At 30.0% G+C, this 18,215-nt stretch overlaps 1 protein-coding gene across 2 annotated transcripts in view; it reads left to right on the top strand.

Moving 5' to 3' along the window:
• The window catches only part of LOC145296039 (diacylglycerol kinase theta-like), a 1,210,689-nt gene that overhangs the window by 1,125,892 nt on the left and 66,582 nt on the right, over window positions 1–18,215 (top strand). For both annotated transcript variants that reach the window (XM_080142083.1, XM_080142084.1), the window contains 3 exons: window positions 11,438–11,593; window positions 12,610–12,775; window positions 12,867–12,965. In XM_080142083.1, the coding sequence (XP_079998209.1) occupies window positions 11,438–11,593; window positions 12,610–12,775; window positions 12,867–12,965 (421 nt within the window). The remainder of the gene's footprint in view (window positions 1–11,437; window positions 11,594–12,609; window positions 12,776–12,866; window positions 12,966–18,215) is intronic.

Genomic DNA, 18,215 nt, shown 5'->3' with positions numbered 1-18,215 from the left:
GTACACACACATGAAACTTTTATTGATAGTACACACACATTAAACTTTTATTGATAGTACACACACATGAAACTTTTATTGATAGTACACACACATGAAACTTTTATTGATAGTACACACACATGAAACTTTTATTGATAGTACACACACATGAAACTTTTATTGATAGTACACACACATGAAACTTTTATTGATAGTACACACACATAAAACTTTTATTGATAGTACACACACATAAAACTTTTATTGATAGTACACACATGAAACTTTTATTGATAGTACACACACATGAAACTTTTATTGATAGTACACACACATGAAACTTTTTTTGATAGTACACACACATGAAACTTTTATTGATAGTACACACACATGAAACTTTTATTGATAGTACACACACATAAAACTTTTATTGATAGTACACACACATAAAACTTTTATTGATAGTACACACACATGAAACTTTTATTGATAGTACACACACATGAAACTTTTATTGATAGTACACACACATGAAACTTTTATTGATAGTACACACACATGAAACTTTTATTGATAGTACACACACATGAAACTTTTATTGATAGTACACACACATGAAACTTTTATTGATAGTACACACACATAAAACTTTTATTGATAGTACACACACATAAAACTTTTATTGATAGTACACACATGAAACTTTTATTGATAGTACACACACATGAAACTTTTATTGATAGTACACACACATGAAACATTTATTGATAGTACACACACATGAAACATTTATTGATAGTACACACACATAAAACTTTTATTGATAGTACACACACATAAAACTTTTATTGATAGTACACACATGAAACTTTTATTGATAGTACACACACATGAAACTTTTATTGATAGTACACACACATTAAACTTTTATTGATAGTACACACACATGAAACTTTTATTGATAGTACACACACATGAAACTTTTATTGATAGTACACACACATAAAACTTTTATTGATAGTACACACACATAAAACTTTTATTGATAGTACACACATGAAACTTTTATTGATAGTACGCACACATGAAACCTTTATTGATAGTACACACACATGAAACTTTTATTGATAGTACACACACATTAAACTTTTATTGATAGTACACACACATCAAACTTTTATTGATAGTACACACACATAAAACTTTTATTGATAGTACACACACATAAAACTTTTATTGATAGTACACACATGAAACTTTTATTGATAGTACACACACATGAAACTATTATTGATAGTACACACACATGAAACTTTTATTGATAGTACACACACATGAAACTTTTATTGATAGTACACACACATAAAACTGTTAATGATAGTACACACACATAAAACTTTTATTGATAGTACACACACATAAAACTTTTATTGATAGTACACACATGAAACTTTTATTGATAGTACACACACATGAAACTTTTATTGATAGTACACACACATGAAACTTGTATTGATAGTACACACACATGAAACTTTTATTGATAGTACACACACATGAAACTTTTATTGATAGTACACACACATGAAACTTTTATTGATAGTACACACACATGAAACTTTTATTGATAGTACACACACATGAAACTTTTATTGATAGTACACACACATGAAACTTTTATTGATAGTACACACATGAAACTTTTATTGATAGTACACACACATAAAACTTTTATTGATAGTACACACACATGAAACTTTTATTGATAGTACACACACATGAAACTTTTATTGATAGTACACACACATGAAACTTTTATTGATAGTACACACACATGAAACTTTTATTGATAGTACACACACATGAAACTTTTATTGATAGTACACACACATGAAACTTTTATTGATAGTATACACACATGTAACTTTTATTTATAGTACACGCATGTAACTTTTATTGATAGTACACACACATGAAACTTTTATTGATAGTACACACACATAAAACTTTTATTGATAGTACACACATGAAACTTTTATTGATAATACACACATAAAACCTTTATTGATAGTACACACATAAGACTTTTATTGATAGTACACACATATGAAACTTTTATTGATAGTACACACACATGAGACTTTTATTGATAGTACACACACATGAAACTTTTATTGATAGTACACACATGAGACTTTTATTGATAGTACACACACATGAAACTTTTATTGATAGTACACACACATGAAACTTTTATTGATAGTACACACATGAAACTTTTATTGATAGTACACACATATGAAACTTTTATTGATAGTACACACATTAAACTTTTATTGATAGTACACACATTAAACTTTTATTGATAGTACACACATGAAACTTTTATTGATAGTACACACATGAGACTTTTTTTGATAGTACACACATGAGACTTTTATTGGTAGTACACACATAAAACTTTTTATTCATAGTACACATATAAAACTTTTAGTGATAGTACACACATTAAACTTTTATTGATAGCACACACATAAAACTTTTATTGATAGTACACACACATGAAACTTTTATTGATAGTACACACATGAGACTTTTATTGATAGTACACACATAAAACTTTTATTGGTAGTACACACACATGAAACTTTTATTGATAGTACACACACATGAGACTTTTATTGATAGTACACACATTAAACTTTTATTGATAGTACACACACATGAAACTTTTATTGATAGTACACACACATGAAACTTTTATTGATAGTACACACACATGAAACTTTTATTGATAGTACACACACATGAAACTTTTATTGATAGTACACACACATGAAACTTTTATTGATAGTACACACACATGAAACTTTTATTGATAGTACACACACATGAAACTTTTATTGATAGTACACACACATGAAACTTTTATTGATAGTACACACACATGAAACTTTTATTGATAGTACACACACATGAAACTTTTATTGATAGTACACACACATAAAACTTTTATTGATAGTACACACATGAAACTTTTATTGATAGTACACACACATGAAACTTTTATTGATAATACACACACATTAAACTTTTATTGATAGTACACACACATGAAACTTTTATTGATAGTACACACACATGAAACTTTTATTGATAGTACACACACATGAAACTTTTATTGATAGTACACACACATGAAACTTTTATTGATAGTACACACACATGAAACTTTTATTGATAGTACACACACATAAAACTTTTACTGATAGTACACACACATGAAACTTTTATTGATAGTACACACATGAAACTTTTATTGATAGTACACACACATGAAATTTTTATTGATAGTACACACACATGAAACTTTTATTGATAGTACACACACATGAAACTTTTATTGATAGTACACACACATGAAACTTTTATTGATAGTACACACACATAAAACTTTTATTGATAGTACACACACATAAAACTTTTATTGATAGTACACACATGAAACTTTTATTGATAGTACACACACATGAAACTTTTATTGATAGTACACACACATGAAACTTTTATTGATAGTACACACACATGAAACTTTTATTGATAGTACACACACATAAAACTTTTATTGATAGTACACACACATAAAACTTTTATTGATAGTACACACATGAAACTTTTATTGATAGTACACACACATGAAACTTTTATTGATAGTACACACACATGAAACTTTTATTGATAGTACACACACATGAAACTTTTATTGATAGTACACACACATGAAACTTTTATTGATAGTACACACACATAAAACTTTTATTGATAGTACACACATAAAACTTTTATTGATAGTACACACATGAAACTTTTATTGATAGTACGCACACATGAAACTTTTATTGATAGTACACACACATGAAAGTTTTATTGATAGTACACACACATTAAACTTTTATTGATAGTACACACACATGAAACTTTTATTGATAGTACACACACATAAAACTTTTATTGATAGTACACACACATAAAACTTTTATTGATAGTACACACATGAAACTTTTATTGATAGTACACACACATGAAACTTTTATTGATAGTACACACACATGAAACTTTTATTGATAGTACACACACATGAAACTTTTATTGATAGTACACACACATGAAACTTTTATTGATAGTACACACACATAAAACTGTTATTGATAGTACACACACATAAAACTTTTATTGATAGTACACACACATAAAACTTTTATTGATAGTACACACATGAAACTTTTATTGATAGTACACACACATGAAACTTTTATTGATAGTACACACACATGAAACTTTTATTGATAGTACACACACATGACACTTTTATTGATAGTACACACATATGAAACTTTTATTGATAGTACACATATTAAACTTTTATTGATAGTACACACACATGAAACTTTTATTGATAGTACACACACATGAAACTTTTATTGATAGTACACACACATAAAACTGTTATTGATAGTACACACACATAAAACTTTTATTGATAGTACACACACATAAACTTTTATTGATAGTACACACATGAAACTTTTATTGATAGTACACACACATGAAACTTTTATTGATAGTACACACACATGAAACTTTTATTGATAGTACACACACATGACACTTTTATTGATAGTACACACATATGAAACTTTTATTGATAGTACACATATTAAACTTTTATTGATAGTACACACACATGAAACTTTTATTGATAGTACACACACATGAAACTTTTATTGATAGTACACACACATAAAACTGTTATTGATAGTACACACACATAAAACTTTTATTGATAGTACACACACATAAACTTTTATTGATAGTACACACATGAAACTTTTATTGATAGTACACACACATGAAACTTTTATTGATAGTACACACACATGAAACTTTTATTGATAGTACACACACATGACACTTTTATTGATAGTACACACATATGAAACTTTTATTGATAGTACACATATTAAACTTTTATTGATAGTACACACATGAAACTTTTATTGATAGTACACACATGAAACTTTTATTGATAGTACGCACATGAGACTTTTATTGATAGTACACACATGAGACTTTTAGTGATGGTACACACATGAAACTATTGGTGATAGTACACACATGAAACTTTTATTGATAGTACACACATGAAACTTTTATTGATAGTACACACACAGTAAACTCTTATTGATAGTACACACATGAAACTTTTATTGATAGTACACACACATGAAACTTTTATTGATAGTACACACATGAAACTTGTATTGATAGTACGCACACATGAGACTTTTATTGATAGTACGCACATAAAACTTTTATTGATAGTACACACACATGAAACTTTTATTGATAGTACACACACATGAAACTTTTATTGATAGTACACACACATGAAACTTTTATTGATAGTACACACACATAAAACTTTTATTGATAGTACACACACATAAAACTTTTATTGATAGTACACACATGAAACTTTTATTGATAGTACACACACATGAAACTTTTATTGATAGTACACACACATGAAACTTTTATTGATAGTACACACACATGAAACTTTTATTGATAGTACACACACATGAAACTTTTATTGATAGTACACACACATAAAACTTTTATTGATAGTACACACATAAAACTTTTATTGATAGTACACACATGAAACTTTTATTGATAGTACTCACACATGAAACTTTTATTGATAGTACACACACATGAAAGTTTTATTGATAGTACACACACATTAAACTTTTATTGATAGTACACACACATGAAACTTTTATTGATAGTACACACACATAAAACTTTTATTGATAGTACACACACATAAAACTTTTATTGATAGTACACACATGAAACTTTTATTGATAGTACACACACATGAAACTTTTATTGATAGTACACACACATGAAACTTTTATTGATAGTACACACACATGAAACTTTTATTGATAGTACACACACATGAAACTTTTATTGATAGTACACACACATAAAACTGTTATTGATAGTACACACACATAAAACTTTTATTGATTGTACACACACATAAAACTTTTATTGATAGTACACACATGAAACTTTTATTGATAGTACACACACATTAAACTTTTATTGATAGTACACACACATGAAACTTTTATTGATAGTACACACACATGACACTTTTATTGATAGTACACAGATATGAAACTTTTATTGATAGTACACATATTAAACTTTTATTGATAGTACACACACATGAAACTTTTATTGATAGTACACACACATGAAACTTTTATTGATAGTACACACACATAAAACTGTTATTGATAGTACACACACATAAAACTTTTATTGATAGTACACACACATAAACTTTTATTGATAGTACACACATGAAACTTTTATTGATAGTACACACACATGAAACTTTTATTGATAGTACACACACATGAAACTTTTATTGATAGTACACACACATGACACTTTTATTGATAGTACACACATATGAAACTTTTATTGATAGTACACATATTAAACTTTTATTGATAGTACACACACATGAAACTTTTATTGATAGTACACACACATGAAACTTTTATTGATAGTACACACACATAAAACTTTTATTGATAGTACACACACATAAACTTTTATTGATAGTACACACATGAAACTTTTATTGATAGTACACACACATGAAACTTTTATTGATAGTACACACACATGAAACTTTTATTGATAGTACACACACATGACACTTTTATTGATAGTACACACATATGAAACTTTTATTGATAGTACACATATTAAACTTTTATTGATAGTACACACATGAAACTTTTATTGATAGTACACACATGAAACTTTTATTGATAGTACGCACATGAGACTTTTATTGATAGTACACACATGAGACTTTTAGTGATGGTACACACATGAAACTATTGGTGATAGTACACACATGAAACTTTTATTGATAGTACACACATGAAACTTTTATTGATAGTACACACACAGTAAACTCTTATTGATAGTACACACATGAAACTTTTATTGATAGTACACACACATGAAACTTTTATTGATAGTACACACATGAAACTTGTATTGATAGTACGCACACATGAGACTTTTATTGATAGTACGCACATAAAACTTTTATTGATAGTACACACACATGAAACTTTTATTGATAGCACACACATAAAACTTTTATTGATAGTACACACACATGAGATTTTTGTTGATAGTACACACATGAAACTTTTATTGATAGTACACATACAGTAAACTTTTATTGATAGTACACACACATGAGACTTTTATTGATAGTACACACATGAAACTTTTATTGATAGTACACACATGAAACTTTTATTGATAGTACACACACATGAAACTTTTATTGATAGTACACACACATAAAACTTTTATTGATAGTAAACACACATGAGACTTTTGTTGATAGTACACACATAAAGCTTTTATTGATAGTACACACATAAAACTTTTATTGATAGTACACACACATGAGACTTTTATTGATAGTATACACATGAAACTTTTATTGATAGTACACACACATGAAACTTTTATTGATAGTACACACATGAAACTGTTATTGATAGTACACACACATGACACTTTTATTGATAGTACACACATATGAAACTTTTATTGATAGTACGCATATTAAACTTTTATTGATAGTACACACACATGAAACTTTTATTGATAGTACACACACATGAAACTTTTATTGATAGTACACACACATGACACTTTTATTGATAGTACACACACATGAAACTTTTATTGATAGTACACACATGAAACTTTTATTGATAGTACACACATGAAACTTTTATTGATAGTACACACACATGACACTTTTATTGATAGTACACACATATGAAACTTTTATTGATAGTACACATATTAAACTTTTATTGATAGTACACACATGAAACTTTTATTGATAGTACACACATGAAACTTTTATTGATAGTACGCACATGAGACTTTTATTGATAGTACACACATGAGACTTTTAGTGATGGTACACACATGAAACTATTGGTGATAGTACACACATGAAACTTTTATTGATAGTACACACATGAAACTTTTATTGATAGTACACACACAGTAAACTCTTATTGATAGTACACACATGAAACTTTTATTGATAGTACACACACATGAAACTTTTATTGATAGTACACACATGAAACTTGTATTGATAGTACGCACACATTAAACTCTAGTCCTTTTTTAAAGGCATCTCCTCTAGCTACAATGCACTTATACCGTTCCAACTTCTTGAAGGCCCAATGGAAGTACTTTTGTGTTAGCGTGTTCATGACTCTTGGCAAAGCCTCTTTCATCTCTTTAATTGTCTCTAAAGTTTTCCTTGAGCTTACGGAATTTCCAAAAGCTACAGGGAGCAATGTCAGCACTATAGAAAGAGTGAGAAACTGTGTTGATGTCAAAATGTTTGTGAAAAGAATGGAAGTGTGGATTTGTGCATTGTCCTGGTTTCTTACCTTATTTGAAGAGTGCTAGCATCTTCCGATGGAATCTCTTCTTGATCTCCCTTAAAACCTCAACATAGTATTTCTTGTTGATTGTCTGTCCAGTGGAAGCCCAGTGCAGGTAGATCATGTCCATGCTGTCAAAAAAAAGAGATCACAAGTTTCTGGGTGGATTTGCTCTGTCTTACCTTCTTTGGTATAGGTGAGCCAGCATGCTTGCACTGCAAACTCTGTCTCTTGGTCTCTGGGTCATAGTAGTAGATCCAGCGTTCATCGCATGTCACCAGAACATCAAGAACTTCAGGATCTGAATTGATCAGCTCGACCATCTCTCTGCTATCATGACAACGTCTTTCTGATCTTCTCTGAACACCCTTGGGACAAATCGTCTGCATCTTCAGTTTCTCACAAATAATTTCGTGTACAGTTCCCACACTGACATCAAACTGTGCACTTATTATCTCTATAGACACATGACGGTCCTTATTCATGAAATTCTTTATTTGGCCAATCAACTCTGGTGTTCTGACTTCCTTACTCCTCCCACACATACCATCATCCCTCACAGACTCACTGCATCTCTTATGCCACTCAAAAACTGATCCTTGATTTATGCAAGATGTTCAAAAGCAGTCTGAAGCATTCCATATGTTTCTAGACATTTTTTTATGAGTTTAAAACAGGTTTTATCATTCTTCTAAAGTGTCCTCACATCCAGATTGCATTTTTGAAATTCACCAGCTGTGACAATCAGGCTTTAGTAGGGTGTATTTCAATTCCTGCTGTAGCTGTTTCTTTGAACCTGAAATCATAAAAATTGGTGAGTGATGTATAACAATAACATACTGAATGTTTAAGAGTCTACAACAATTTTAAATGCCTGTACAAAAATGTCTGGAAACTTATTGAAGGCACCTCATATATCAAAATAAATGCAAATGTGTATTCTGCCTATCCTAGAAAGAATGAATGATGATGCGTATTTAAAATAAAATCATCAAAATGATGATGCTTATTTAATTTCATTAAGCAGGATAAGATTTTGTAATACCGTATATATAGTATTAAACCCCCACGAACTGCTTTTAAGTATTCCTAATTTGCATATTTATTTTTTAAACAATTTCTATTAAATTAATATTTTACATTTGTAATTTGCATTGTCATATTATTATATTATATACACAAAATAGTTTTGTTGATAAAAACATTATCGCTAGGATGAAGAGAATAATTACTTTGAAATATTTTTTGTATAAAATATCAAAAAGTTTACATTTAAAACAAATTAGACATGAGGCCATCAAAAGTGTATAGGAAAACGTGTTGTTGGTCATCCTTAGTCTAAAATGATTAAAATGGATATTCTACTTTTAACTAGAATCATCTTAGTTACCACAATACCACATTTACTCTAGAAGCTGTTATACATAAGGTATCCCTAAATTTGGTGGAAATTTTATTTTTCAAAATTATATACAAAAAATTCATCGCAATAGGGAGTGAGGGAAAGAAACAAAAAATTTGTTTATAAGACCTTCCCAGATCTTTCTGAATAACAGAGTACTCACTGTTTACAGGTTTGCCCAAAACCAAAAACAAACTGGTCAATCTCTAAATGGGAGTAAGATCTAAATGACAGATCAATGGCTGGGTAGAAGGAATGAAAACAATCAACTCCTGTGAGTTGAGTTTGAAATTTCATCCAGGTTCCAAAGTTCAGCTAGAAAATTCTCAAGTCTGGAAAAATTAACCTGAATGAGGTTGAAGGTTACATTGGCTAAAATCTGAATTGACCAGGATGAAAATAGTATGCCAGATAACACGTTATCAATCTTCATTTCAAAAATTCTGAATTATAGTAATGATTTAGTTAGGATGGTGTAGCTTCAAAAAGTAGAAAAACTGAAAAAAAAAAATTTTCAATGTAAACAAAAAAGTCATTTGTTTTTATTAAAACTTTGAAAAATAATTATCTACACAACAAGAAATCTGTAAAATTAGAATCTTATTTAATTTTTGTAATTGCATGATTAAAATGCATCAAACATTTAACAAATATTTTCAGATTAAAATTTCAAATTATTTAAATTAAATATATTTAATGTTTTGTTTTATTTATTATTTTCCACCTCATTTTTTTCACAAAATATGTTGAGATAAAGAGAGAGGAATTCTTTAATTGGTACAAAATCTATAAATATTGAATAAACTGCAATTTTGAAATGTTGAATTGATTTCATAGATGTTGTGTCACTGTGGTTAGGACCACTAATAAATTCACAGCAGAAGCTGAGTTTTACCCAAGTACTAGTCTAAATCATAATGCTACGATGGGGACGTCCTCCTATCAAATCCTATAATAAAGCATATGTTGTTTACATTGTGTCACTTCTTTTTTTGTTAAGTATTTGTTTTTATTTATTAAATCGTTGTAAATTTATAACTCATCTTTATAAATCTGAATTGATTTCACTTTTATTTATAAAAATAAAAATTTCTATTAAGTTGAGGAAAAATTTGTGCATTACATTAAAATGATGATTTATTATGCAAAAATTTATATGAAAAGCAACTATTCTTCAAATTAAAGCCCATCATTGTCCACAACCTGTTTGAAACTTTTCAGGTTTAATCAAAGTACCAATCTTCTGGCTTTGAATCAAAAAAGATTTTGACAAGTTTCTTCAAAGACAAACTTCTGAACCTTCATAAAGTGCTTTATTGATCTGCATAAACTATAGTCCGATAGAGTCATATCTGGATGTGGCAGAACTTTCACACTGTCCAATTATTTGAATACTGTGCACAAACGTTTTCTCAACTCAGTAAAAATCAGTTTTCCTTATTAATGTGTTTATGTATCTTTTTAGCTTACATAACAAAGGAGTTTATTTCAAGATGGGTCTTCGGAAAATGGTAAACAAGAAAGCATGTAAAGACTTACATCGCTGCATTAAATTGGAAGTAGACGGCAAACTTATTGACCTTCCACAAGTGGAAGGCATCATTATTTTGAACATTCTTAGGTAAGCCATTTTTAATACAATTAGAAGATTGAATTGAGCTTTTAATATTTAATTTTAGTCAATGTTGGTTCATTAAATACAGTACGTATGAAAATCATGGATGCCATTGACAATCTAATCCTAATAACAGTCATATTATTTAAGACACTTTTAACAATAATTTCTAAGCACTCAGACAAATAAAAACGATTTTTAATACAGTTTTTCAAAAATAGCTGCGATTTATCTTTTTATTTAATCAATAATAATAATGAGATTGGAATTTTTTCATTAGCTTTTGCTATTTCAAAGAAATTAAATTTAAAATATATTTATCTGAATAAAATAAATGGTTTTTCATTAAATAATTGTAAGGTATAATGAGTGCTTAGTAACAGTTCTTCTATAAAAGTCTAGTATATGCAATTCTAACAAAATAAATTTTCCAATTATATTGATACTATATTAAATTTAGTTTTATCCAATTTTCAATAATTGGATAAAAAGGAAAATATCATTTAAAGATTTATTTTTAAAACGTGCACATGATAAACTACTGTAATACATTTTATAGTAATTGCTCAAAAGCAAACAAAATGGTCTCCAGTTTCTAGCTTAGATGAATGACAATGACATCTGTGTGATACTGCAACAACATGTAATACCTCCAAAATATCCCCTTTAGGATTTAAGCCATTTAAAGTTCCATCAGAGCTAGATATATCGACATTTGGAGTGTGCTACATATGTAAAATGGAGAAGGTATGGAATGACAAGAAATCAGCACCCCTCCCAATCCTGCCCACACATGCGCATTGCCCTGTGTCCCCTAACTTTTGTTAACAACACAAAAGTCCAAAGTATCACTTAGTCACATGTCATAGTTTTTGAGTGGGTTTCCAATCCAAAATAAGGTTTCTATTAGTATGATGTTGAAAAACTTGAAATAACTGATAAGCACATCACTGATGACTCACTTCAAAGCATCTTTTCAACAAAAAGAAAACAAGGATAATAATATTTTGTATTTATTGTAGTTGGGGCTCTGGGGCCAACCCTTGGGGACCGGAAAAAGAGGACTCCTTTAATAAACCCACACACTATGATGGTATGCTGGAAGTAGTAGGTGTCACTGGTGTGGTGCATATGGGCCAGATACAGAGTGGACTACGCAATGGCATCAGGATTGCTCAGGGTGGACATGTAAGTAGTAATTCCCCACTCTTTCCCCATTTTGGTAAATTTTGTTCTTTTGTCTTATTTTAAAACTAATGAAAATCTTTTTCTTCTCTAGTTACGAATCACACTTTTAACAGACTTACCTGTGCAGGTTGATGGGGAACCTTGGATTCAGCCAGCTGGGCAAGTTATGGTATTACGCTCAGCACTTAAGGTAGGCTCAACTATATTTTTATGTTCATCTGTAAGTTGTAGGTATAGATTCTAGCTTATGGATGATAGGGTTAGATGAGATTAAAGATCAGCTTTTGGAGCAGTTGATTGATGGAAGCTGATCTTCTATTGATAGTTAATTTCAACCTGTTGCAATTCAGCTTTAAACATAACTTTTCAAGTTCACTTTAAATGATGTTATAATTCTAAACTATTGTAATTCAATTAAACACCACAAAAATTAGATATAAAAATAAAATGAGAAAAAGAGCACACATGTAATAAATGTTTAAAAATATTATTTCCTGCTAGGTTTATTTTGTCATCTATATAAAAGAGAAAAGTGGTGCGTTTCGTATGTCCTTATGGGGGTGTTGGGTGTTACTATTTTTTTTAGAATTTTACTTATATACTCCCTAGATTATAATATATACTCCCTAGATTATAATTTTACTTATATACTCCCTAGATTATAATTTTACTTATATACTCCCTAGATTATAATTTTACTTATATACTCCCTAGATTATAATTTTACTTATATACTCCCTAGATTATAATTTTACTTATATACTCCCTAGATTATAATATATACTCCCTAGATTATAATTTTACTTATATACTCCCTAGATTATAATTTTACTTATATACTCCCTAGATTATAATTTTACTTATATACTCCCTAGATTATAATATATACTCCCTAGATTATAATTTTACTTATATACTCCCTAGATTATAATTTTACTTATATACTCCCTAGATTATAATTTTACTTATATACTCCCTAGATTATAATATATACTCCCTAGATTATAATTTTACTTATATACTCCCTAGATTATAATTTTACTTATATACTCCCTAGATTATAATTTTACTTATATACTCCCTAGATTATAATTTTACTTTATACTCCCTAGATTCTAATTTTACTTATATACTCCCTAGATTATAATTTTACTTATATACTCCCTAGATTATAATATATACTCCCTAGATTATAATTTTACTTATATACTCCCTAGATTATAATTTTACTTATATACTCCCTAGATTATAATTTTACTTATATACTCCCTAGATTATAATATATACTCCCTAGATTATAATTTTACTTATATACTCCCTAGATTATAATTTTACTTATATACTCCCTAGATTATAATTTTACTTATATACTCCCTAGATTATAATATATACTCCCTAGATTATAATTTTACTTATATACTCCCTAGATTATAATTTTACTTATATACTCCCTAGATTATAATTTTACTTATATACTCCCTAGATTATAATTTTACTTATATACTCCCTAGATTATAATTTTACTTATAAACTCCCTAGATGATAATATCTACGATTTGCGAACGGAGGTCTTCTCTACATTCATTTTTATCGACTTTTATAAAATTCCCTCGATTCTGTCCTTTCGCATGTTTGTTTGTCTTTTTCGTATGAATAAAGCGAAACACATCAAGCAAAGCAGTAAGCGGCCTTTCATGCCAGGACATCTTGAAAGCAGTTAGCTTTGATCAATGTGGGGAAAACCCTTTATATCAGACAATTGCTATTCATTTGGAGAGCTCTCCCTTCTTTGAGGGGGGGGGCTGATTTTCCCCAACATCGTGGGGAAGCAAATAAATAAAACGGCATAAAGCTTAACTGACCTTCAGCCAATGTTCATTTCTGCTCCTCTGTGATTCTTAACTTATTTGTGCAAGTCAACTTTTTGATTGACATCCTTTAATTTAAACGCTTTTCATTTCCTGTGCCGTCATAGTGTAACACTAACACGTCACGTTTTCTTTCGCTTTCTTTTCTGCCTTCGCATCATGGGTTCAAGCCAGCCTGCATACTAACACTTTTTTTTTCTTTTTTGTGTTCAACACACACCTCCAAACACCCGGGCAACACAGGGTACCCCCTGCTAGTGTAATATATAAAAGGCAAAATGGGTGCACATTTGTGTATGTTCATGAAAGGCTTTTTTCGTCAGGGTACTCGCGTCGGTTAGATTCCGGGAGAAGTTTTCTAATACTTCTTAGATCGTAATATCTCAGATTCGCAAACAGACATCATCTCTATCTTTTTTTGATTGAGTTTTAAGAAATTCCCTCATTTCAAGTGTTTGTTTGTCTTTTTCGTATAAAGCGAAACTAATCGAATGAAAATGCCTGGCCTTCCGGCTGGGTAGTATCTGTTCTGTAATTGGTCCTTAGTCAATATAGGGGAAACCCTTCACACTGAGACAATTACTATTTATTTGAAAACTCCCAGAGTGCCACTTTTTGGAGGAGAGCTGTTTTTCCCCCACATTAAAAATGACCTTCGTGGGAGGTTTAAAAGTAACGCTATTTCTGCAAGTCATCTTTTTAATTGACAACGCTAAATTTGAATGCGTCATGCTGTAGTGATATTTCTTTTCTGCCTTCGTGTCACGGGTTCGAACCTGCCTGCCTACTACCACTTTTTTTGCTCACCAGACACCCACAAATGCCAGACTTTTCTGGTAGGGGTTCTCGTGTCGGTTAGATTCCAGAAGAAGTTTTCGTATACTTCCTAGATCGTAATATCTCAGATTCGCAAATGGACACGGGTTCTTTCATTTTTTTTTTTGATCGAGTTTTACAAAATTCCCTTTAATAACATCTCTTTTTAATAACACACTTTTAATAACATATTTTTAATAATATATTTTTAATAACACACTTTTAATAACATTTTTTTTATAACACACTTTTAATAATATATTTTTTAATAACATTTTTTTTAATAACACACTTTTAATAACATTTTTAATAACATATTTTTATAATAACACACTTTTAATAACATATTTTTAATAACACACTTTTAATAACATATTTTTAATAACATATTTTTTAATAACACACTTTTAATAACATATTTGTTAATAACACACTTTTAATTACATATTTTTTTAATAACACACTTTTAATAACATTTTTTAATAACACACTTTTAATAACATATTTTTTGATAACACACTTTTAATAACATATTTTTAATAACACACTTTTAATAATATTTTTAATAACACACTTTTAATAACATATTTTTAATAACATACTTTTAATAAAATATTTTTTAATAACACACTTTTAATAACATATTTTTTAATAACACACTTTTAATAACATATTTTTTAATAACACACTTTTAATAACATAGTTTTGATAACACACTTTTAATTACATATTTTTTATTAACACACTTTTATTAACACACTTTTAATAACATATTTTTAAATAGCACACTTTTAAGAACATATTTTTTAATAACACACTTTTAAGAACATATTTTTTAATAACACACTTCAAATAACTTATTTTTAATAACACTTTTAATTACATATTTTTTAATAACACGCATTTGATAATATATTTTTAAATAACCGACTTTTAATTACATAATTTTTTTAATAACACACTTTTTATAACATATTTTGTATTAAGACACTTTTAATATCATACTTTTAATAATACACTTTTTCTGGTGCTACCAGATCAGGCTGCCCTGTGGCTTCCTGAGACGAAATGCACCTACGTTGACGCTTTTTGTTTTCTGATCTTTTTGGTAAAAATTAATTATGTTCTGCAAAAACAAAAACAAAAACAACAGCCTATCTCCCTCCCCGTTTTATTTTCTTTTTTCCTACCTTACTCCCGATCCTGGATATGACCTTAAACTACATCCAATGGTGAGGTCCGGCTTACAGGTTTGGGGAGTGTGGAGCCACCTCTTAATTGCCATTTCTCCCAGGTCCACCCTGACCCGGAGTGGTAGTACCTGTTAGGGTCCCAACTATGGGTTAAATAGAAACAGATTTTAAAAGGGAAAAGAAACAACAAAAAAGAAAGAAAAAGAAAACAAATATATTCTATTAAATTATTTATTTATTTTTTTGCCCTGGCGGTAGGGCATGAGAACAAACCGACTGCCCCCCTGCAGAGGGTAAAAATCCCTCAATGGGGCAACCAGTTAGTTGTGGGTTGCTACCCGTAATGTCTTAGGACGTGATCCTGGTGATTGAGCGAACCTAAACCAGGATACATAGAAGTTTAGGCACCGCAACACATTACTTTGGCCCTTACTTCGATTAGACGGGCGGTCGGAGAGACCCAATCCAACCAATCGGCCAGTCACGCCAAGCCCCACCATATATTGCCCATTCCAAAAACTCACTACTAACACAACACATCCCCCCTCTCCCACAAATAAACCTACTCCCTAATATATGATGGAAAGCGGTGGCTGAGGGTCAATCGATTAGGTGTGAATATCGATGACGAGGCTGTAAACCCCTCAGGATTGCTACAGATCCCATAGCAATATCAAGAGAGAACAGATAATCATTATGATACCATCAAAGTCGGTTATATCATCATTGTATCCCTGTGGAGGCTGGGCGAATGGGTTTCCCCCCAGGCTCTTCCCAAATAGGACTCCGAGGTGGGTGGGGAACAAAGATAACGAAAAAAGAAAACAAAATATATGGCTTATTCCTTCCAAAAACCACCCAACCACCCAAAGAGAACCCACTCTGATGTCTCTGACATCAGTAGCTCTGACGAAGAGACGATAAAACCAAGGAACTCAACATTAATAGAAATAGAATCAATGGAGGAAACTCCTTTGAGCAAACTATCACCTTTTAAAATTGAAAAAAATCTTAAAACTTTAAAACCAAAGTCTATTAAAAAACAATTTAACGGCAGCCTACTAATAGAAACCCATAACGAAGAACAAACTAAAGAAATATTGAAACTAAAATTATTTGAAAACATCAAAGTCAAATGCTACAGACATCCAACCCTAAATACCTGCAAAGGAGTAGTAAAAAACCACGAACTTGCACTTTGTCCCTTGGAGGAAATCAAGACAAACTTACAGAAACAGAATGTGTTAGATGTTCGTAGAGTTCAAATAAAAAAAAAAAACAGTGAGAAAATCGATACCAATACATATATACTAACTTTTGATTCCCTTACCATACCCAAAGAAGTGAAAGTTGGATATATGAAAATAAATGTAGAAATTTATATTCCAAACACCCTCCAATGCTTCAAGTGCCAGAAGTTTGGACACCATCAAGATCGGTGCACACGATTACCAGTGTGTGGAAGATGTGGAGAAACTTCAGAAAAGATTTCAAGTGTGCCAACTGCCTTGGAAACCATGGCGCTGGCTCTAGATATTGTGAAATATGGAAAAGAGAAAAAGA

The sequence above is a fragment of the Euprymna scolopes genome, chromosome 16, assembly GCF_053919585.1.
Source record: "Euprymna scolopes isolate OS-2025 chromosome 16, ASM5391958v1, whole genome shotgun sequence".
Classification (NCBI taxonomy): Eukaryota; Metazoa; Mollusca; class Cephalopoda; order Sepiida; family Sepiolidae; genus Euprymna; species Euprymna scolopes.
This window is presented reverse-complemented; position numbering and strand designations above follow the sequence as displayed.